At 51.5% G+C, this 23,233-nt stretch overlaps 1 protein-coding gene across 2 annotated transcripts; it reads left to right on the forward strand.

Annotated features, from left to right (window-relative positions):
- The first annotated feature begins 714 nt into the window (after window positions 1–714).
- Window positions 715–22,032, forward strand: slc30a6 (solute carrier family 30 member 6). 2 transcript variants are annotated; one of them, XM_049008632.1, is made up of 15 exons: window positions 715–871; window positions 2,214–2,260; window positions 2,997–3,083; window positions 4,474–4,558; window positions 10,749–10,791; window positions 10,905–10,970; window positions 11,958–12,038; window positions 13,265–13,300; window positions 14,264–14,358; window positions 16,789–16,837; window positions 18,873–18,992; window positions 19,108–19,210; window positions 19,291–19,338; window positions 19,487–19,555; window positions 20,638–22,032. In XM_049008632.1, exons 4-15 carry the CDS (start codon window positions 4,555–4,557, stop codon window positions 21,199–21,201), a joined length of 1,278 nt encoding a protein of 425 aa, XP_048864589.1. In that variant the 5' UTR covers window positions 715–871; window positions 2,214–2,260; window positions 2,997–3,083; window positions 4,474–4,554; the 3' UTR covers window positions 21,202–22,032. The 2 variants fall into 2 exon arrangements, with proteins under 2 accessions (XP_048864589.1, XP_048864588.1); XM_049008631.1 differs by lacking the exon at window positions 715–871 and adding an exon at window positions 919–1,444.
- The last annotated feature ends 1,201 nt before the right edge of the window (window positions 22,033–23,233 follow it).

A 23,233-nucleotide genomic window follows, 5' to 3' on the forward strand; every position in this document is an offset into this window, starting at 1 on the left:
TAAAGTACATAAATAGACTCTGAGGAATATTTGTGCACCATTGATGGTACATTGATGCTTTTGTGCCTTTGGGATGTTCCTCAGAGTCCATTTATGTACCTTAAAAGGTACAATTACAAGGGTACAGCCCCAGTGACAAGCGAAGGTACAATTTTTACCCTTTTTTTCTGAGAGTGATTGCTGATAAGATCTTACGGGAAATGGATGGATGTTCACGGACTGTAATGCGTTTGTGCATTTTCTGAGAAGCTTTTGGTTTCTCGTAAAAAGTCATTCTACCTCTGCTGTTATCACGTGGCAGATTGTTCTTGGAATTCGATTGGTTTACCATTTAGTTTAACAATAGTGCAGTAATGCAGTCTTGCGCTTAAAGATTGTCATATTCAGAAAAGAGGTATATTAAATACCACTTTTTACTGAAATTATGCGTCTAATCTAGTCCATATACACTAACTAAATAAGTAAATAACTCAGGACACTTTGCAACTTCCCGTAAGCTTCATTTTACACTTATACTTGTATTCCACTGATTCAATTTGGCATTAAATATTCCTTTTATTGTTGAATATGTGCATACTGTACCAGAACGTGAATATCTTTGATTTCATATTTAAGTTACCAAGAACCCCGATCCAGCATAATCAGTTCATGATTAGTTGCAATCTGGTGGCGCTCATATTTCATGCCTTGGAAATATCACTAGGCTGAAACTAATCGTGAACTGATCGCATATTTGCTGGGCATTACAGGTGCCCTCACACCTAGATTTCTCAAAGCGTTACGAAACAAAGTCCACAACGATTCAGTTCATTCATTCTCGCACGCAACCAGACAATACAAAACCCATGCGCCACTTTAATTTACGTTCTCGGTGAGTCAATATCACGTGATAATTCATATCAACTTGGGTGCTCTACGTGAGCGGTTAAACATTCATTTGAAAAGCTGTGTTAACATGACTTGCAGTTTTCTGTATGACAAGTAAAACGAGTCTAGGCAATGCCAAGATATGCAACTCATTCATGCCAAAAAGCAGTTGGAAGATGGATGCATTTAACGCTTTCAAAAAAACCCACAGTAAAATTAAGTGACAGTGTATTAAGTTTATTTGTCACCACTACAATAATAGTCTCCATCTCCACGAAAAACCAAACTTTCTCCGAACTATTATTTACAGATTCGCATTTGTCGCGCAAATATTTTGGCCCTAACTGCTCGCCGTCGCGTGTTTTTTCGCGTTTGTTTTATAGGACGTCTAAAATGGCGGTGGAAGGTTCGTCCACGTCTCAACTAGGTTTGGCTTACCACAATGTTGGGGATTATTACCCCAGAAAACTCGGCCCCAAACCCGACGTTGTCCCTTCCGGGGTAACGGAAAGAAAAGTCAGCCCTTCGGATAAGCCTGACATGGTGGCCGTGGACGTTATCAACATCAAGGAGCCAGGTATGGCAGCTGTGATGCTCTGCTTGAGCCCGAGCAGATGATTAGCCGTTTAGCCAGCTAGCCGCCGGGAGGGTGGCCACTTCCCCACAAACCCACATTTCTCTGCCGTTTCTGTTCTCAGATTTTAGTGCGTCCTGCCGCGACAGCGTCATCTCAGCTCAACTAGTGAAACAAACTTTTTCCATTTTTATATCCCGATTAAAAGCTAGTTTCTATGCCATACAATTAAAAGTGAAAGCAACATATTTAAACCTTTTGAAAACGCAATAGCTATAAAGTAGCTTCATTTACTAGTCCGTTTGCCCGGAGTAAACTTTCCTAAATCATTTTCGGAAAAGTAAAGTAAAGTGCTTTCGAGTCATTTGTTTTTTCTGATTTTTGACATTATACTGACTGCTGACCAGTTTCCCCCCCTGAATAACTGCTATTTGACACATAATTTTAAATAATTGTCATATCTGCAGCTGCACTGGGGCCGTGGGCCTGCATGGAAAAGTGCGATCTTGTTACCACGTCAGTTATTTTCAGGTTTTGTAGTTAAATCTCTCGTGGGAAGTGAGCTGGCTGTAGCTGCTCTTTTTTAATGTAACCTTCCGGTGAAGCGTGATTTTTCCCTTCATTTAAAAAGGTAAACTGTGTAAATGGGCAGACAGTGTGTGCTGTCCATTTGCCCTAGCTGCATATCCAGCGCCTGTCCCCGGAAACCCAGGCCGTGATGCAGGGACGCTCCCGTACCCTTTGAGCCATATCTGTCATTCTTCTTTTCCAGATCTTCCAGTGCATCGGAAGAAGCGGGAAACTGACACGTATGTTTTGGTACGTGAACATCACATTAATCCTCGAGTGGAATTCGGGGTCGTCAGCATACATGCGAAGTGACCAGCATCCCTGCTTCGACTTCAGCAGCTTCATGTGTTTTCGTATCGACACTAACTCCTGTGTGGTTCGGATTTCTTCACGCATTAAATGTATCGTTACATACTGGGATTATAAAAAATGTCCTCTGTGTTCGCAAGTCACGATGGTCTCCTACAGGTGAAAGACGTTCGGTTAGGTTAGCTGGTGTCTAAATTGTCCATAGTGTATGGTTGTGTGTATGTGAGCGTGTGCCCTGCAGTAGACCGGCAGGATGTTTATCGTCCTTGCGTCCCGGGCTGCCTGGGATAGACTTCATGTCCATCTGCAACCTGATCCAAGCATCTGGACAATGGATAGATTTTTTTCACAAGTTGTACCTCTTGAGTATTTGTGTGCATGTGTCTGGATAAACACTAGATGGCAGAGTTGGGCAATGTAAAAACAAAGTGTAAAACAAAATGCTTCTCTTATAGCGTCCCTGGCAAAATGCTTCTGAAATTACAAATTGACAGTATGTTCTGTAAACTGAAAGTCCGCACCTTGATGCTCCTGTTTCATGAACTGGAAACCTCAGAACTGATTCTATTTATGGTAGAATTAGCTCTAAAAGGAGATTGTGGGGGAAAAAGTGAAATTTTGCTTGCGGCTTCTGTTGAGATGTGATTCTGTACGTTGTGTTTTTGTGTTTATGCAGGGAACCATCCATCCTTTCCGGAAAACCCACAGATCCTTCATTGGCAAGTTTGCTCAAGAGTTTTGCTCGGTGGCTGCAGACAGACGGGTGAGTCAGCCTTGAAATGCGCGTTACCCTGTCGAGGACTCGCGCTCTCCAGCACCCTCGGTGGGGCATGATGGTAGTGCATGTGCGTACAGGTTTGTTCGCTTCCAGGTTGCTATTAATTGGTAAGAGTTAACTTCGCCATATGGGATGTTGTTAAATTGGCAATTTTATTAAATGGTTTCAATGCTCCCCACACATATACACACCTCCATAGATATTTCTGAAGGCATTCTCCTTAAAATGGGCAAGCATTTCAATTCCCAGTGACAGTCCACCAGACACTCCAGGTGCCGGCAGTGACTCTGGTGGGATCCCCAGTGATGCTGCAGCCCCCCCCCCAATCCTGCTTTAGTGCCTGTCACTCTGAGAGCATTTCTTACATCCAAGAAGGGGCAGAGGCAGGTGGATGAATCTCCTGGGGGGGGCCTGTTCGGGAGTCCTTAGCTGTTTTCAGTGCCCAGGGCTGTGGGCTTCTCCATCGGATAGGAGTCGACAGGCACCAGCACGTTGCGTACAAGGTCACGTCACAAAGTGAGGCGTGCACCCCACTGCTTGCCTGCACGTGCCCCCCCCCTCCACACGCGACAGTCCGCCGCAGCCCCTGTCATAATACTGCTTACCGCAGTAATCGTATATGCTGAGGGGTGATATACAAGGCGGTGGCCCGGAGCACGGTGTACACGCCTTTCCGATTTGGACTTCAGATCGACGCGGTGGGGGGTGAAGGTCAGGATGCCATTACCTCATCCAAACATCTGAATTAGCTCAGCATCTGAGGGCATGAATCAGATATTTAGAAGAGCATCAGACTGCAGTTGTTAAATAAGCATGTTGGCCTTCCAGCTGTAAGATGAAAGCTTTATGAAATGTTCTCACCTTTATTAATGTATAAGCTGACGACACCTGAGTGATGTAAATACATTTAAATATATTTATGGACATGCATATATTTCAAGTTATGTACAGCAAGATGTGACATGCAGAAAACTAAATAATTCCATTGTGACTCTACTCATACCTGTGCTGTCATTTTACATACATTTCATTCATTTCAGTACCTCCACCTCCTCTGTTTGTGAATGTTACACTTAAAAGTGCTTCCCTGGCTACGAGCATTTGGTCAGGGAGCTGAACTTTCTAGATGAGTGTTTTCCAATCTAGTCCTGGAGGACTGCAGACAGTCCATGTTTTTGCTCCCAACCAGGAGCTTTGAGGGAGCAAAAATGTGGATCCTCGAGGACTCAGTTAGGAAACACCGTTCTCGAAAAAAGACAAAAGCAAGACGTGGCTCATTCTTCATTCAGAAGCAGCAGTGTGTGTTTTTTTTTTTTCTGGAAAGTTCCACCAGTTTAAGTAAAGAGCAGCCGTGTTGTTGCCCCTTCCTTTGCAGTCCTGGCGCATCCTGCTGTTTGGGGCTCTCAACGTGGTCTGCGTCACCTGTCTGCTCACCTGGTGCAACTCCTCCAACAGCATGGGTGAGTCACCTGCTCGTTACAGCTGCTTATGTCGTCAGTAATGGCATGTGGCTGCTTAACAGCGGCTGAAACAGACGGACTGGGGCTGCTTCAGTTTGCACAGTTTGTGCTGTGACTTGGTATATGACTTCTCCAGTAAAATTGTTACTCCGCAAAGCTGGATGACTTATAGTGCGATAAGAATATGGGGAATCTGAGACTTTACAGAACTGCGCGTCTACAGGTAGCCCCTCCCCTGCTTTCCACCTCCACGACATTTCAGGCCACTGTCACATTTGAAAGTCGTCCAGCTGCTCGGAGAGACGGCAGTTAAAAAGAAAGACGCTGGTCCTCCATGCGTTTTATTTTGGATATGCAGCTCACTGTAAAGTAGACTGCAGCCCCCCCGCCCCCCCCGCCCCATGCCTGGCAGGAAGAAGGACAGCGTCCCTGTATTGAGTCTCAGTGCCGCATAGAGAACAGAATACCCAAGTCAATAATCACCACAAACAAACAATACCGCCTGGCGCTGCTCAGAACCGGCAGGGAAGAATCCGCAGCACTCGACTCCCCGTGACACGATGCCACACAAACGTGTCTCCACCTTTCACTTTTTACAATCTTTTTCCGCTCCTCTCCCTCAGATTTCTCGAATGCCGTATGGTTGTCGCCTTGTATTTTCTTTTGAGCCCTGACTTGTGCTGTTGTCCACTAGGGGAGCCACAGAGCAGCCACTTTTCTCACTATCGTTGCTGATTTATTCTGTAGGCCGTGTGGTCTAGAAAAGCATACATCTATGGCTGCTCCTGAAATGGCCTGCCTGCTTTTGTTCGACATGCACGTGAGGTGGCTGCACGACTCCACTCTCGAACCTGCTCTCGAACCCGTGGTCCTGTTTACGTAAAGGCCCTGTGCTCTTATAGCGCTAAAGCTGCCATTGTCCTGCCGTTACGCCATCTGATGACCGATGAACACCACATTCATTAGTGCCGTATGTGTTGCGCCCCCTTCTGGAACTGTTCTGAAACTGCAGCAAGATGACTTTTGCAGAAGTATTGCTACGTAGGCATTTGCTGAGCGCAGTGGTATTTGATGGATGGATGGATGGCTGGATGGATAGTAACTTTGTTTATCCTGAAGCACATTACATTTTTATGACAATACTCACTGACAGGGAAAATCAGGCCTCTCAATCCAAGTTGGTGCCTAATTCTGGTTACCGTGGCAACAGCGCTCGAGAGACGCACGCAGGTTTCGACACGTCCCCGATGAAGCCAGACGACTGAATACCACCGTCGGCTGTGGCGTTCCGACATCCGTTAGTCCGTCTTCCGCTGAGAGCCGGCGAGCAAACGGGCTGGAACCTCAGGTGCCCCATAGAAGCTGAAACGGATGAGTCCACAGGAGCGAGTTTGGGGTCGTCAGCGTGCTGGGATGAAATTCTGCCCCGGAAGACGGTATCGAGTTGCGCGCTGTTGAAGGTGTATGTACTTGGGCTCGATGTGCGTCCCCCTTTTGTCAACACTTTTCCTGAGCGGATCGATGCACTGCCTGGCCCTGAAGCACTCATGTAGGTCATTAGAAAAAAGGAAAACAGAGACCAGTCCCAAGTGGTGAAGCCTGTACAGGATCCAGGGCCTGCAGGTTTCGCTTCGCTGTTGCTGGTTGTGCCCCCCTCAGCTCACTATAGGTCTTTAATGGTCGGCAGTTTGCACAGGAGCTGTGTTGGGACAGCAGGTGAGACCCTGTTGCCTGTCATCATGCTCGTCAAAGCACTGCAATTGTGTTGTGGGGGGGGGGGGGGGGGGGTCTGTTTCTGAGCCGGAATCAGATCGGTGCTCTGCCCCCCCACGCCAAACATGTTTACACACACGTCTGTGTGCTTGTGGGGGAGGGAACATGCTTCGTCACCCTCATTCAGAGAAGTGGGGCGAAAGGAGGTGAAGAGCCCCCCCCTGCCCCCCATCCACCCCATGTGACCTCATACTGCCGAGGGTTTTCCTCTGCATTCTGTGCCTGTCACATTACGGCACGTGCGTGTGTGTCTGGCTGGATTGACAGCCCCCCCCTCCCCGCACTGACCATGATAGGTGGCCCCTCTGGCTTGTCAGGGTAGAGTGTGTCGTCCGCCACCTCTGTGACGTTTTGCTCCACCGTGCCCGGCCAGCCGCGGCGGCATCTTTTGCCGATTTGGACGAGGAACGTCCAAGTTAGCCAGTGAAAAGAAGCTGAAGTGAGGCTTTGGCCTCAGAGGAGATTCATACGCTGTGTAGGGAGCTAGGTGGCCTTGGGGAGAAGACCGGCACACTGGAGCTGAGAACCGAGAGAACCGAGAGAACCGAGCCTCTGCGTGTGTCTCCTGTCTGGTTCCCAGGCCTCAGCCGTCCCCGTCGCCATGGAAGTGCGGCAGACCGTTTCAGGGAGAGGTCCTCGTAATCTGTGAAAGCGGTTCATCGCCCTGGAAACTGGTGCTAGGCAACAGAGTGAGAAACTCCTTTCAGAGAACCTTTTTTTTTTATTTTAGGCCACATGCCCCCCCCTCATAAATGGACGTTAAACTCCAGGTTGACCATTAGCTGTTGAGTGTTTTGGTCAGATGTGACGCAGAAGCGCAAGCGCGGGCATCTCGGGCCTTTGAAGGGAAACGAGGCAATCCGAAAAAACACCCAGTGAGAGAGGGTCTTTTGTCAGGCGGAGTGGGAAAGATGAGCTCATCGCCAATGGAGACATTAATACTTGTCCCGCCGCGAGTCTCCTTGGGGGCTTGTCTTCTCCATCTATTCATTACCGCCGGCCACTTAAGGTGTAGGATTCTCCTGGCCATCTGCAGCTTCCCGTTACAGAAGTGTACCTATTAATTATCGTGTGCTGGAGATGGCGTCCTTCACAGAAGTTACTGAAATCTGGGCGTTTTCGTGAGGCCTCCATCTGTTCGCCGGTCTGCGCCTGTTATCGCGTGACACTGATACTACCGCGAGCAGTGATGTAATTAGCGGTTTACCCACCAAATCTGACCTGCCACCTCCAGGAGCCCCAACATGGAGATGGTACGGTCTGGAGCTCCCGATCCTTCTGTTCAGGGCGCCTCTTGGCGTGTGGATTCTTCCGGGAAGTCCGGTTCGTTCAGCTGCATATGCATGTCGTCTCCTATGTTTCATACGTTGTCGGTGCTACGATCTGGGCGGCAAAGTGGACCGGACTTCAGGAAATGTCCTGGTGTTCTTCAGCAAGGTGTCGGGGGAACTTATCGACCCAGTTTGGCTGGAGTGAGGCCCCTGGGCACGTTTTGTTCTGCCGTTGTGGGGTGTTCGCCGTTGGGCCTGACACAGCATGCAGCCAGCCCTCCTGAGGGCTCAGCGCTCCTCGGGGAGGAGACCCGACACAGGGGCAGCTCTGCTCCCTGCAGGGAGGCGAGGGCACAGCCGCATCAGCAGCGTCTCGGTCGGCTCACCTTACGCCCCTGAGCCGCTCGAGTCAGCGGGGAAGGGGGGGGGGGGGGGTTCTGCTTCCTCTTACTGGCTCCGGTTTCCCAGTCAGGTGCTTCTGTGTAGTCAGTCAATAAAGCTTTTAGTTTACATATGCAGGGATCTATTGTGTTTTTTTTTTTTCTTTTTTTTTTTTTTTAAATACGCCACATTGGCGGACACCCGAGCCGGGCCGCTCGATGCACTGCTCGCCACCAAGTGCTGCGGTTTGCAAATCCCTTCCCTGAATCAGGGAAGGCTCCCAGTCGCGGATTGAATGTGTCCTCACGCTCAGTAATGGGCGCGGGCCCCCGTCCCTGGGGTTCCGGGGTCAGCAAGGTGACCCCCTTGCGCCCCCCCCAAAGAGGCCCCCTTTTAACTTTGTGCTTGTGCTTCTGATAACCAGCCGGCAGTTAATGCCAGTAATGGATTTGGTCCCCTGGGCCGGAAATAAAATGGCAGGAATGAATTGAGCGGCTGTGCACCCCAGCCACGCGCCTGTGTTGTCTCCTGTTCAGCAGGCCGCATTAAATATTCAGCCAGCGTGCCGGTTTCTCTTACCTCAATTGGCCTTGCTGCCTTTTCTTTCATCTCCATTGATCTGTTCTGTAAACACACCAAGTGACCTTAATCTGCTCATAAAACTGTACAAGACTCTCCCTGTGCTTTTTGAGTATGGTGGGGGGGGCTTTTTTTCCTTCAACCTTTTCCACCTGTGTCCACATTCCTGTCCTCCCCTACAGTTTGGGGAAGGGGGGGGTTACATTTTTGAGCGAGCTTTATTGAGATGTTTCTCCAATGAGAGCCAGCTTTGGTGTGATTCCACCCTAAAGCCCCCAACAGCAATGACTGAATGCGTACAGTGCAACGTCTAAATGCATGCTGTCGTTTTTAATTGAATTTGCAAATCCCTGAGTCTAGAATCCCTGAGGAGAATCTTTTGTATGTAAGCTGGTTCTGCTTTATTTAGGTGGCTGGTTTTGCTGTCTTTATCTCTCAAGTTGTTCTGATCAGCTGTGTGGTTTTATCTCATTTTTTTGGTGATTGTCTTTTTCCAAGCATCACGCGTTTTCGGCCCTGCTTGGATCATTGAGTAAGACCCTGAAGGCTTGATCTTGAGTCTGCATTTCCTCTTGAACTCTGCCCCCGTTCTCATCCTGTTACACCCCCTGATCAGATCAGCGGCGTTGGTAAATTATGCCTCCATGTAAATCTTGGCTAATCTATCCCTAAGCACATCCTGGTTAGGTGAGGCCAGTCTCCAGCCGGGCCTGAATGTCACTCTGCTGTAATCTGCTGGGCGTAGGGGTAGTATGAAGGCCAGCCTACTTGTGAGCAGAGAAGGTCGTGTCAACTGTGTATGTGTAAAGGACGTGGAACTACTGATGTTGGGTGAGGTTCTCACCCCGAGAATACTGCTTTACTGTGAGGAAAGGTACTCCCCACAAGAGCTCTGCTGTACTGTGGAGAGACATACATCCCTGAGAATATTGCTTTTTTGTGGTGAGAGGTACTCCCACCAAAACTACTGCTTTGCCACAGAGAGAGAGGTATTCCTCACGACAGTATTGCTGCATTACTCCCCATGAGAATACTGTTTTACTGTGAAAAATATTCCTTCACTATGGGGAGAGGTACTCCTTTAAGAGTACTGCTTTTAACATGAGGAGAGGTTCTTCCCCAAAAAATACTGTGTTACCATGGTGAGAGGTACTCCCCCTGAGAGTACTGCTTTACCACAAGAAGAGATACTCTGAGAATACTTCTTTGCCATGGGGAGAGGTACTGCTTTCCTGTGCAGTGGATACTCCAATACCTCATATGAAGTATAGTGGATGGTCTAGCTAAGACCAAATACCTTAAAATAGATGTTTTGAATATTTCCAGTGGAGAAGTGCATCTGCATGATTATAGCGGTAGCATAGAGACAGTGGCTCCATCTGGTGTGTGTGTGGCGTCTCTCCTCATCTTTGCGTTTGAGACTCGCAGTGTTCTGTTGTCAGCCTCTGTGGGGTAAATATGTTATATATCCACTTAAAGTCGATTGGACAAATTGGGCACGGAGGCGGTGTTCCGATCCGCTGCTTTGTTGTGAGTCTCAGCGTAATACGAGCATGAACTTGCCGCGACCTCATACTCGGACGGTGGGGGCATAGAAAGGTTGGGGGTGGTGCGGGACACGGGCATTCCGCATTAGCGGGTGCGTGCATGTGTGTGTCTGTGTGGGTCAGCATTTAAATGCCTGTTATGCTGGCGGCCCAGAATCCCAAGGTCCAGGAATGGAGTGAACCTAAGAGAGATGCGTGCAGGCGTGTGGTGGACAATGGCAGGGAATGCCCTACAGGGGGTGCCAGTCGCTGTGCAGTGCAGCTGAGGAAAGTGAGAATGAGGGAATAAATGAGGTAAACACTGCACCAACAGGGGTGGGAGTTGAAGGGTGCCACAATCTGTAAAACGTCTTGCATGGAAAAAACCTTTTGGGGGGTGGTCCACTGGCAACAATTTTTGCAGGATACTTTTGGTTCAAGGCATCTGTGAGCACGCAGAGCAGTGCTTTATAATGGGGACCTGTGTAAGCTCGGTGTTTGCCCTGCCCCCTGGCTGTAGACACTGGTTTTGCACCAATTTATTATTGCTTATTTAGCAGATGCTGGTTTTGCTTAATGGGCTTCATCATGCAGTTATGTATCCGAGACTTTTAAGTCCCTTCAGTGTTTAATTTGATTCTGCTTCCTGTTCTGTTTCAGCCTTAACTGCATACAGCTACCTCACCATCTTCGATCTTTTCAGGTAAGGCCGTCTGCCTGCTTTGGCGCGGTTTCCGGAACTTTCCCTTGCAGTGCCCCCCCCCCCCCCCCCGCGGCAGCAGTTGGCTCATCACCGTCCCCTTTGTGTTCCCACAGTTTGATTACTTGTCTCATAAGTTACTGGGTTACCATGACGAAACCCAGCCCAGTCTACTCTTTCGGGTGAGTCCCACGCGGGCGCGTCACGCATGCCTACATTATTCATAACGCCGTCTGGAATCTGACACTCCTGCTGCTTCCAGAAGGATCCGGCGTTTCTGTCAGAAATGAGTCATTTAAAAGTCCTGTTTTGGTTCAATAGCTGGGACCCGCATAAGCTGCAGGCAGAAATCAATCTGTGGCTTTGGAACAGAGGGTTAGCGACAGCGCGGGTCCCACACGCCGCCACTGTTTGGTCTGCAGCCCTCCAAGGAGAAAGGGCCCAAGCCCCCAGGAAGATCTCCAGAAATTTAGCTTGTGAAATGTACTTTCAAATCGATGGGGGGCTGAAATACTTTTACTTGAAGTGTGTTTTAGTGCTTTTACAAGTGTCAGTCATGTACAGCCCACTTTTCATACACAGCTGCATCCTTTGTTGGGGGTTAGCTTGTGTTGGTTTTGTAAGAACTGCCCCCCCCCCACATAGTTTGTAAAGTCTGGATTTGAAGTGGAACAGGGTGGAAGAACCCAGGCAATTAGAGGTTCTGAACACTGATGCCGCTGTCATCATGTCCAGTCATATTAAGTCAGCATGACTGTTTTTGGGGAGGTATTGGGGGGGGGGGTCATACTGAATTTCCTAATTGGCCGACTATCACGACTCGGTGAGCGCTAACAAAGCCAGCTGATGTGTGTTTTTGTTTTGGGGGGGCATTAGTAGTACTAGTTCTGCATCTCCCATGCATTAGTTTGCACGAGTGACCAAACACCTGCTAGCGTGTAACAGGTCCGCATTCTTACCATGATAACGTGCGGGTCCAGCAAGCGGACCAGAACCGGCAGCAAGCGGACCAGAACCCGCAGCACGGGTTTGGGGGGGGGGGATGAGGCCTAGGAATGCGGCAGCCTTGATGACAGCCTGTTTGTGCAGTAGACAGCGTGCAGGGTCTGCGCGGGTGCAGATGCATTCAGCGGATATGCACTGAACACAGCCGCGTCTGCGCCTTGCAGGTTTGAGCGGTTTGAAGTGCTGGCAGTTTTCGCCTCCACGATGCTGGTGCAGCTGGGATCCCTCTTCATCCTCAAAGAGAGGTAGCCCGCCCTTGCTGCTCCTCCTCTTCATCACTGCTCTTCTAACTGACCTCTACACCATCCCCATGGCTGTTTAGGAACGAGTGTGTGTGTCTTTAGATAGACCCACGGATCACTGACCTCTCCGTCTGTACAAACTGTGTGTGTGTGTGAGAAGTCTCTCTATTTGTGTGACTGGTCATTTACACACAGCAGGATAAAAAGCTTCTCCAACAGGCTTCTTTATCAGAGTCTGACACTGAGCTCCCCCCCCCCAGCTGGGATCAGCTTGTTTTGTGACTCAGAGCCTTTTGGGGGAAATAAGCATCACAGCCAGTACCTTTAGCAGCCAATTAACAGGCTGGTTTGGGTTTTGACCCGCCCACACAGTCTGTCACTTGCTGAGTGACTGCGTCTTACTCCTCTACACACACACACACACACACACACACACACACACACACACACACACACACACGAGATCAGCTGGTGCGAGCCGCTAATTGTCCCGCCAGGAAGACAAGCCCGCCGTCCGGGTCAGCCAGAGGGCAGACTGCTCACGGTGCCGCCGCCAGGCCACCTTCCCCCCCAGGCTCTCCCCAAGATGCACTGGTGACCCCCATCTGAACCCTCGTTATACTGGAGACCCAATGAGCCTCTCTGGGGCAGCGAATGCCTGGAATGTCATAGACCTGCCCCCTAATGTCCCTTTAGCTCCGATTGGCCTGTACACTCACAACCTGTCCAATCATCCGGCAAGTCAAGCACAGCTAAGGGTAATGTCCTGAACAAATCCATTATAAAAACCCATAATAAATGGCTTATAATGCAGTACATTATTGAGTTTGTTACGTTGAGTTGTAGCATCTTTGCTGTTACATTCCATCCACGTGACAAGTGCACAGTTATCTTTCAGTGAAGTACGGTCAGGTGCAGCCACGTGATTGGCTGTGTGGAGGAGCATCACCAAGCCGCTGGACCAATAACGCGGCCTCAGTGTGAACTGTTACCTGTGCTTTAGCTAAATGCAATTCCCCCTGAGTGCGTCACTAAACAGTGTTGAATGACCAGTAAAACGTTTGACAGTGCTCATGGCCGTACTAAGCTCTAAATTCTAAGCTCGGGTATGTGTCCCCCCCCAGGAAGTCAATACGACTTCTACTGTCTTTTATGAAGTCCAATATTTATCTGTATTAATGCATTTCTGAATGTCCCTCCCCCCCCCCCCCCCCTTCCTGTTTTTCCAGCGTGGAGCGATTGATGGATCAGCCAGAAATTCACACGTGAGTAACGATAATCGAAGCCGAGGGGGTGGAGGGGGGCTTGTCATAAAAAAATGGCAAAGGCAGAGTGCCTGGATTTACCTGTCCTCGGTGACTCTCGTCCCGTTTTCCGCGAATCGGGATCCGATTCCAGCCGGGAAGCTGATGAAAGCCGGGAATGTATCAGGAACAGCTCAGGCTGTTAGCCATTAAGGTGACAAGTCTGCAGCTTCAGACGTCAGGCGACGTGCAGCTAAAACTCCGGGAGACCTGATCTGTTTTGAGTCCTGTACCCATCAGCTGCGTGTGTCCGCAGCCTCTGGCTGAACACCGACACCCCTATTGATTTGTTTGTATGGCATTTTAAAGGGATTTTTCTCCCGAATGTTCTCGCGGCCGGAGCCAGGATTGGCGATCTCGTTACTTTACGTGTAACGTGACCGTCGCTGGACGGCAAAGTGCAGCTGAGCCGTGCAAACGGGGGGCCAGTAAGTGCTGATGATTCTGTATTTAGGAAGTTACTGGGAGATTTTTAAGTTTTTATATGTTTATACATACATACAGACACTGGTACATATCCAGCATCAGTCTCCAGCAAATGCAGCCTCAACCCCAGCATGAAAACAACAACCCAGCCTTCTGTCATTCCAGAATAACTGAATTTGGCTCTTTGTGTCTTGTTGCACTTTCAGTTATTCTTAAGGGCTTCAGTTCTGCAAAGTCAGTGTTCACTGTAAGTGGCATGCTGAGCGATGGAGGGCCACCTTCCTGGACATCTAGCAGAAATGGTGTCCTGCATTTTTGTGACTCATGCGGTCTTCAGGGATTGTCTGGGATCAGGACGTCATTTTCATGCACGTGATTAGTTTCGCTGGCCAGCAGGTGGCATGGTGGTTATGGGTATGTCCTGCTGTAATATGAGCAGGGTAATAAATGTCTTCAGCTAATTGGCTTATCGGCTTCAATGTTCCCCCTTCTCTGTAGAGGCCGGCTGCTGGTGGGGACCTTCGTGGGCCTTTTCTTTAACCTGCTCACCCTACTGTCTGTGAAGAATAAGCCCTTCGTTTACGTCTCGGAAGGTAAGCGTGCCCCTCGCCCCCCCTCTTTACCCCCCAGGACCGTGTGTGCCTTAACCTCGCCTCCCCACTTCAGGGCTTCACCTGGCCAGTGGATCGAAAGCCACGACCCTCATGCCTACCTCTCCGGTTCTGTTCCTGCTTTGACTGGGTTTGGGCTCACAGGTTAAGACCCTGATTCCCACTGGAAACTTTCAGGGTGGGTGCCTCTCAGGTGCTGCGTAGTCAGCGTTTATTAATGGTTGATGCTGGTTCTCCCGTGGTGTGGGTGTACGCCGTCCGCTTTGAATCCGCGCCGTAAGATGCAGTGAATACACCCAGGCGTGCCTTCGGTGCAGTGTGAGCTGCATACTGCATAGTCACGCTCATTTGGCATTAGACCGTTTTCTCTTTACGCCTGAAGACGGTGCCGTGTTCTGTGCAATCCGAGCTGTAGGTCAATCCCACAAATAAAATGCAGAGAGAAGTCTCCCCGCTTGCTATTGGTTAAAACGCTGCGAGGGTCAGCGTGCAGCCATGATCCGGGTGGTAACGGCAAGGGCTCCATCATCGATCTCGGTGCAGTGTGAGGGCCGCTTCCTCACTGGGCGACATGCTGCCGCCTGCGGTTTTCCAAGCGACCACTAGAGGTCTCAGTGTCAGTATCCCCACATGTCACGCCGATGATTTCAGCGGCTGGGTTCTCAATATAAAGCGGTCCTGAAACGTCATTATGAGTGGGACAAAGGCATTCCAGCCTGCCAGCTATGGCTGCTTTAATCTCCTCTGTCCTTTTTTATCATCCTGCTGAAGACAAAGGTGTCCAGTATCTCTGTTTTATTTATTCTCATCTGTATGAATAATTCATTCATCATAGGACCTTATCTATCATGGAATCGATGGGACTGACAGCTTATAGACCAACGCGGCGGCAGACTGTGACGGCCGAGGGAAGGAGGACTTCAGCCTCGGGCCTAATTAAAGTGGCGCATGTGCATTTATGCAGCTGTGACAGTGGAGGATTGTGGGAGGCCGAATCACGTCAGAGCACACCGTGAGGAGCCTGTCACAGTAGCAGGCTGTGTGTGCCCATGACCGGCCCCTACCCTCTGGTGCCTCACAATGAGGCCAGCGGTGTGGTGCATTGTGGGGGGGCTAGGTCGTGAATAAAAACAAGCCATTCCGCTGTAAATGGGAGGGGTGCTTATCCGTGGGGACGGGACACAAGTCACCTTACCCTGACAGCTGGGCTTTAGCCGTCCATCTTGATGTACCAATTACAGAATAATAATAATAGTAATGCTAATATTTATAATGTGAATGTTGTAGCGATTGTGCTTAATTTGTGGCATGTTAGCTGTCGCTTACAGTGGTCGCTTTATGGTTGGTTGCTGGTTATGACGACTTGAATAGCTGCTGACTTATTGGCTGCCGGAGGGACCCGCACTCTGCCCATGTGCTCTGGCTACGCCGTCTTAAGGGTGAATCCGACATGCGATCCGTCAGGCCTGTCCGGCCGATCCCCCCCAACCGTGCCGAGCGCTGGCAGGGTGCCGTTTTAACTGATACCGCTAGCATTCCACTCTGGGCCGGCCCACGGTGCGAGCCACCGGCCGTGGGCTGGGGACGTTCCAGTCTGGGGATCCTCGCACTGGGACTCCGATTACAACCCGCCGAGGGTTGTAGCATGATTGGACATGTCGCACTGATCGTACATTAACTTCGGCCTTCCCTTATTGATTTAATTCTGATTGGCCGTTTCCAGTTTTCTTATTTTCCTGTTAACTTCTGATTGGCCGTCTTTTTGCAGGTGGGCAGAGGATTCTTGTGTTGGTGCCCTCAGTCTGCTTTAAAGCTGGGTCTCTTTATGGGTCTGGGCTCAGGATTAACCCCAGAACCTCAATGCCGCTCGACTTGCTTATTGGACAGAGATTCTGCCAATTTGAACTGGTTTCATGCTTTAATACTGTCCGCTCATCCTCCCTGGGACAGGATCAGTGTTTGCTGCTGTCTGAGGCCTTTGTTGGGGAGATGTTGCCCTTTTCAGTTGGCCGCTGGGCTCGCTGACACCCGCTTGCCTTTCGGCTCGCACACACGCACACTGTTTATTTTCGCGGCGCTGACGACTCGCTCCTGAGCTTTGGGTCGCTCTTGCCGGGGGAGGCTCTGTCACAGACAGACTGTCAAACAGAATCGGGGGCAGGGGCGCTGATGCGTCAGAGGGCCAGAAGGGGCGAGCTGTGGGTTGGGGGGACCGATGGGCGGGATGTGGATTGGGGGGGGCGGCCTGGGGGACCGGGTGCAGTGTGCTCTGACCGCCTGTCTCTGCGCTCACCCTGTCGATCCCGGTCTGTGGTCAGCAGTGCCCCCGAATGGGACAGATGGCTGGAGTTGTGCGGTGGTCGTCTGCACGCATCTGGATGTGTAACTAACCCTGACCCCCCCCCCCCACAGCTGCCAGCACCAGTTGGCTTCAGGAGCATGTCGCAGACTTGAGCCGAAGGTAAGACACTCTTTCGGTCATTTAATGCCCCCCCCCCCCAAATCAGCCCCCACCTCATCAATCTTCAGCCCCGACCCCCGTCCCGAGAGAACCAGGTCGTTCCGTGACCCGTGGGGCCCCACAAGGAGCCCCGGACACAGATGTCGAGGATGCAGTTACCTGTGGCAGATTGTGCCTGAGTCGCAGAAGGTGGGGGGGTGGGGGGGGTGATACTGACTCACCATGAAGATCTGCCTGTAATCAAGCCGGATTCGAGAGGCACCAGCACGTGCTGTTTTCTTTCCTGGGAATCGCCCCACGTCCCGTCCGGTCAAACTATTTGCCGGAGCTGTCTTTGTTCTCCAAGCGCTCCCCTCATGTTGCCCCCCTCCCCCATTTTGTCTTCCCGTATTTTGAGCTAGACACATCGATTTGCGTGAGTGGACAAAGTCTCCGCAGCTCTCGGCTTCCTGTCACTGACACCCCGGCTGTGGCGAGGCTTTGAAGGGCTCGGTCACCTCCCCTGCGGTGGGGGGGAGGGGGGCACCTTTCCCTGGGTCCTGAGCTCTGCCCCCCCCCCCCCATCTAAACCCTAGCCAGAGACCCACCTGGGTCCTGACCCCTGGCCACGCTCCTCCGGGTACCAAGGCCTGACCTCGCCCACTGCAAGCTAGCAGATGGAAGTGTATCTACCACAATACCTAATAACAGTTAGATGGAAGGTATGGGCCAGGCAGCGGGTTCTGAAAAGATTTGACCCTTTGCAATGGTGCTGGAGATGGTGAACGACGGAGATGGGGAGCAGAGCCGGAGGAGGAGGCTTCGCCAGCCGCTGGTTAGCTCTTGATTATCTCCAGGCTGATACAGGACAGCAGTCCTGTTGGTCACACTCTCTCCGGGGACCAGTGCTGACATCACTGTGCCAGACCTAGGATTCGAACCGGCAGCTTTCCGATCACCGGTGCAGCCACACACTGCCCTCTTATGAAGTCAGATTACGACGTTTCATACACAGTTTAATGTAAATGCAGGAATGCGCTTCCCTCTCGCGTGAAGCTAAACGTGAGGCTGGTCCTTTAAGTCTTTGCCGTTCCCGGGGAGCTTCCGCGTTTGTCCCGGGACGGCTTATCGGGTGTCGTGTTTGCACCTCCTGCTAATCCCACGCTTTTTACCTGTTCGGACCTGAGGGATTATAGCAGAGTCGCCGCGTTCCTGCGATGCCGTATCCCGGGTCCAAGGGCCTTCCAGCAGCTGGCCAGAGCACGCTTTCTGTGTCACCAAACGGAATTCCGTTCCCACGTGGGAGTTTGCCGGCAGTTCGGGATGTTGAGGGGTGTCCGTCTGTTTATGGAGTGCCAGGCTAGTCTTCGGTGTTTTTTTTTTTTTAGCTCGTTTTAAGCCTCTCGCACCTTACGGTGATGTAAGCATTTGTGAAGGATGTGTACTGTTTTTGCACATCCATTTTAAAGGCAAAGACTGGCCAAGTGCAGTGTTTTTCATTTGCATAAGTATGAGTGCCGGTACTTTAGAATGCTTCTCTTTGCCTGTCTTGTTCTCCGTGAGACACAGACAGATGCAGGGAGAGGGAGTTTGGGGGTCCCAGGGCAGGTCAGCCAGTGCGCAGTGCCCCTGCAGCTGGGGGTTAAGGGCTTTGCTCTGGGGCCCGCAGATATGAGTATTCTGCTGAGACTGGGCCTCGAACTGACAACATTCCGATCACAGGCACAGAGACTTAGTTGTTCGAAAAACCTGGAACCCCCTCGCATGGGAACGTGTCAGGAGCTGTAGGCTCATGCTGTTTCCCGGGGGGGGGGGGGGGGGGGCGGCCTCTGTTTTCCTGTTGTGAAATCTCTCTCTCTCTTTCAGCGGTGATTCTAGGTTTTTTAAGGTGGGGTCATAATTCATACGGAGGGGCCAGCTTTATTATTAGTTACTGAGATGTTTGGAGTCGCTGAGTGACAGGGGTGGAGTCACTCCAGGGGCCAGTCGTTTTTCAGCGTCCCTGTGGCCCCGCCCCCCTGGTTTCCATGTGCCCTAATCGTACTCCATCCCGCAGCCTCTGTGGGGTCATCCCAGGCCTCAGCAGCGTGCTCCTGCCTCGGATGAACCCCTTCGTCCTGATCAACCTGGCCGGCGCCCTGTCGCTCTGCGTCACGTACATGCTCATCGAGATCAAGTGAGTCCGCCGTGCGCCCATCGGCCCGCCCGACCATCCTGCTCACTGGGTTGGGGTTAGGGCACCTTAGTGAAATCTCTGCCCCGAGTGCGAGCCTTTGTGCCTTCGCCCCCAGTAACTACAGCGCCATGGACACGGCCTCTGCGGTGGTCATCGCCCTGATGACCTTTGGCACCATGTACCCAATGAGCGTCTACAGCGGGAAGGTGCTGCTCCAGGTACCTGAGCCGCCCTCATCATCGCACAGGCACTCGTGACCCTGGAGATTAACCTGCCGCTGTTCTCCACCCCCACACAGACCACGCCCTCCCACGTCATTGGCCAGCTGGATAAAGTACTCCGAGAGGTGGGCGTCTCCCGGCACCAGACCGGCTCTGACACGTGGGACAGAGTAGCTTAATGAAGCAGTCTGACCCCAAACGGTAAATGGTGTTTCACACAGCTACAGCGTGTCTACAGGATAAAACGTGCGCTCTGTCCTGCTCCCTGCCCAGGTGTCTACGCTGGACGGGGTTCTGGAGGTCCGCAACGAGCACTTCTGGACGGTGGGCTTTGGCTCCTTGGTACGTGCCCAACCGCCTGCCCTGTGCTCTGTTTTGGATTCCATTGCTTCCAGAATGGTGGTCGAGGGCTTTGAACCCCCATCTCTCGCATTGTGTGATTTAGGCCCCTTTGTCTAGTGCATGGTAAAAAGCCTGTTCCCAAAGGGGACTGTCTGTTGTGCTCGTGTCCACACTGTAGGGGGCGCCACAGGGTGTCCTCCCTCTGTGACTGGTCTGCCCTGCTGTCTCCATGCGCATTCACCCCACGGGGCAGTTAGCGCGACAGCGTGGTGGTTGGGTCCGCCCCGTGTACAATGGCAGGAGTGCAGCGTGCTTAAATAATGCAGGCGTGTAATTTAACCTGCTGCAGCAAGCACTTGCACAGGGCAGGGAAGAGCTCTCTGTTGCGTCGGTGCAGCCTGTCTGTGCTTCACGCTCTTCCCGGTCTGGTGCAGGGGGCGCTTAACCCCGCAGAGCTGCGGAGCTCCAGGCGGCTGCCGGTCCTAATGTAACATAAGTAAAGGTTGATTTTCCGAGGTTGATTAAGTGTTTTAAAGGAGCAGTGGGACGCTTTGTGTGAGAATTCTGAACCATGTGCCACAAACCGAAAAAACCGGCCAGCCTGCCCACAACCTCATTGGCACCTTTTTTCTGCTTAGACTGAGCTGTAATATTTCTCTAAGCACCCCCCACCCCCCCACTCGTCCCATGAGAAATTCAGCTAGGAGAATATCTTGGGGTAATTAGCTTGTGTGTGCCTGTGCGGTATTTAGCTAATTCTAATGTCAGCCAGAGCTGGGCCAATCCGGAATGCATTCCTCAATTCCAGTCCAAATCAGGAACTGGACTAGGGATTTAAATCTCCCTGACGTTCAATTCCAATTGTGCCCCCCCATACTTTTTTTTTCGCAATCCCAACTCCAGTTCCATTTCCTGATTTGGATTGGAATTGATGAATGCGTTCCGGATTGGCCCCAGCCCCGACCTCATCCGGCATGTACGTCCCCCTTGACAGTCAGACATGCTGATATTGCCAACATGGGAAGGTGGAGCACCCTGCGATGTTGAGTGTTAACCCAATGTCGCTGTCTCTGCGCGGACAGGCTGGCTCGGTCCACGTCCGCATCCGCCGCGATGCCAGCGAGCAAATGGTCTTGGCCCATGTGACCAGCCGTCTCCACACTCTGGTCTCCACGCTGACAGTTCAGATCTTCAAGGATGACTGGATGCGGCCCCCCCTGGTGGCCAGCGGCCTCCCGGCAGGTGTGCTGGTCACCTCGGACTACAGCGTCCTGCCCGGTGCCCCGGCAATGGCGGCCAAGCCGGCAGAAGAGCTGGACCCGCTGACCTCCACACCGGCCAAGCCGAGCAGCCCCCCACCCGAATTTTCCTTCAACACGCCAGGGAAGAGCATCAACCCAGCCACGCTGCCCATGGCCCACTTCCACAGGCCTCACAGCCTGGGGCTCGCCTACGGGGCGGCCGCATATAACAGCGCTATTGGACAGGGTGCTATGCGGCCGGGCTCCGGGCTCAGGATGGGAGCCAGCCTCGGAGTGGGCGTCGGCCTTTCTCCTAGTCAATCTTTCAGAACTGCCTTGGGCCCCGCGCCTTACCGGTATGGGGTGCAGGCCCCCCCTACACAGTTCACCCAGTTCAGACCCTGAGCCTGGAAAACGACAGAGAAAAGATCCCGGGGGCAGGGGACTGGTACAGTGTTATTTATTTTCCTGGGACCTGGACTCATTTTCAGCATTAAAGGTTTTCTATCATTATATTTTGTGTTTCCCAGCGAGCGTTTGGGGTCCTATGTTTGGTTTTTTGCATCCTACACGTGCTCCAAAAAAGCAGGCGTGACTGTTTAGGGGTCACATGACCGCCCCGCCCCCCGCAGCCGTCTGTCTGGCATGCTTGTGGTTCTTAATTCCCTTCCATTAGTCCATTCAGAAGCCTCTTGTTTAGTAGAAGGGAGAGTAGAAATGGGCGTGGCAGTCAGCATCGCTGTTGGGGATTGGGTGGTGTGACCTCATCGACTCTGAAGGGGAGTGGGTCAGAATACACTTTAAAGGGAGCCGTCAGACTGTCAGTGTTTTTGGGATTAATTCTGGCCTCATCTCCCATGAGCAGAATAGGGCCTGTTAGACTAACCCTGCTGCCCAGACTCAGGCCGCAGGGTCGTTTGTGGGGGCGGTGTAACTCCCTGAGAGTTACACGGTGGACGGGAGGAATTCATTCCTGTGCTTTTGGTCTCGTTACGGTAGCGCTGGAGAGGGACGGGCATTTTGGCCTAGACACTAACCCCCCCCCCAGTCATGAACATTTTCAGACTTTCAGAAAGTGAACAACTGAAGCGTATTTTACTGTGCGGTTTATATCGCAAATGGTACCTGTATCATTTTAATACTCTTAAGGTTCCTCTGTGAAGTACAACTGTTAGAACTCGAGGACTTACATTCCATTTAGTGCACAGGTTTTAGGAATAAAAAATATTTACTGAATATGTTTCAGCTGTTTTGGTGTCATGTTCAGCCTCCAGTTGTTCCAGTATACCCAGTTCTCTCCCAGTGTGTGCCCCTCCCATTTGGGACACAAGGTTGCGTTCTCTTCTCGCTTCCCTGCCAGCAGCCGCTCACCAGGGGGCCGGTTACACTGTACTCCTCTGCTCCGGTTCTGTCATTAAGGTATAATCGGGTAAAACAGCAGGACCTCCATGTCAGACAATCCACTCCGTTTGCAGATTCAGCATTTCTGACGATACCTGTGTACATGCCCCCTGCCATCAGATATGTTGGAGGATGTGGTGCGCGGGGGATGTGTGGCTCCGCGGACTCGGACGCTGTGCCTGTGATCAGGAGGTTGTTGGTTCAAATCCCAGGGCTGGCAGGGTGTGTTACCACCATTGGGCCCTGAGCCAGACCCTGACCCCCAGCTGTTGACACTGCTTCTTAAAAAATGATATAAAGTGCAGTCACTGCATTGGGAGATATGAAGTGTAAACATGCCGTATTTTATATGGAAAATGTGCTTAAATGGCACCTTAATCCCATCCATCCATTTTCCAAACCGCTTATCCTACTGTGTCGTAGGGGGTCCGGAGCCTATCCCGGAAGCAATGGGCACGAGGCAGGGAACAACCCAGGATGGGGGGCCAGCCCATCGCAGGATTCACTCACACATGCACACCTATGGGCAATTTAGCAACTCCAATTAGCCTCAGCATGTTTTTGGACTGTGGGGGGAAACCGGAGTACCTGGAGGAAACCCCACGACGACACGGGGAGAACATGCAAACTCCGCACCCATGTAACCCAGGCGGAGACTCGAACCCGGGTCCCAGAGGTGTGAGGCAACAGTGCTAACCACTGCACCACCATGCCCCCCGCACCTTAGTCCCCCCCTAACCTAAAGCAGGCAGTTCTTTTCCCCCGATTTTACAAAGTCTCACTGTCGCTACACCCTGGGAAATCGGCAGCTAGACAGCCACTGAACACAGCGTCGTTCCTGCTGTCTGGGTACAGTTTAGTCAGGCTGTCAAGCCGGCTTTCAGTCTTTCATGCTAAATGTTATGGACTGTAGCATATTCAGCACAGCCAGTGACAGGTGGAAACCTGAAGCCTGAGCTGACTCTGCCTCCTGCAGTGAGCTCATTTAGCCTGAAGGGGCAGTGTTTCTTCTCACCGCCGCCTCTTGCTGTCTTCA

This window comes from Brienomyrus brachyistius, chromosome 3 (assembly GCF_023856365.1).
Source record: "Brienomyrus brachyistius isolate T26 chromosome 3, BBRACH_0.4, whole genome shotgun sequence".
NCBI lineage: Eukaryota > Metazoa > Chordata > Actinopteri > Osteoglossiformes > Mormyridae > Brienomyrus > Brienomyrus brachyistius.

Coding starts and splice junctions, on each gene's coding strand:
- slc30a6 (XM_049008631.1), top strand. CDS start 1,000: ATGCCAAGATATGCAACTCATTCATGCCAAAAAGCAGTTGGAAGATGG. Junction 13,301..14,263: donor GATCAGCCAGAAATTCACAC/GTGAGTAACGAT, acceptor CCTTCTCTGTAG/AGGCCGGCTGCTGGTGGGGA. Junction 16,838..18,872: donor GTCGCAGACTTGAGCCGAAG/GTAAGACACTCT, acceptor TCCATCCCGCAG/CCTCTGTGGGGTCATCCCAG.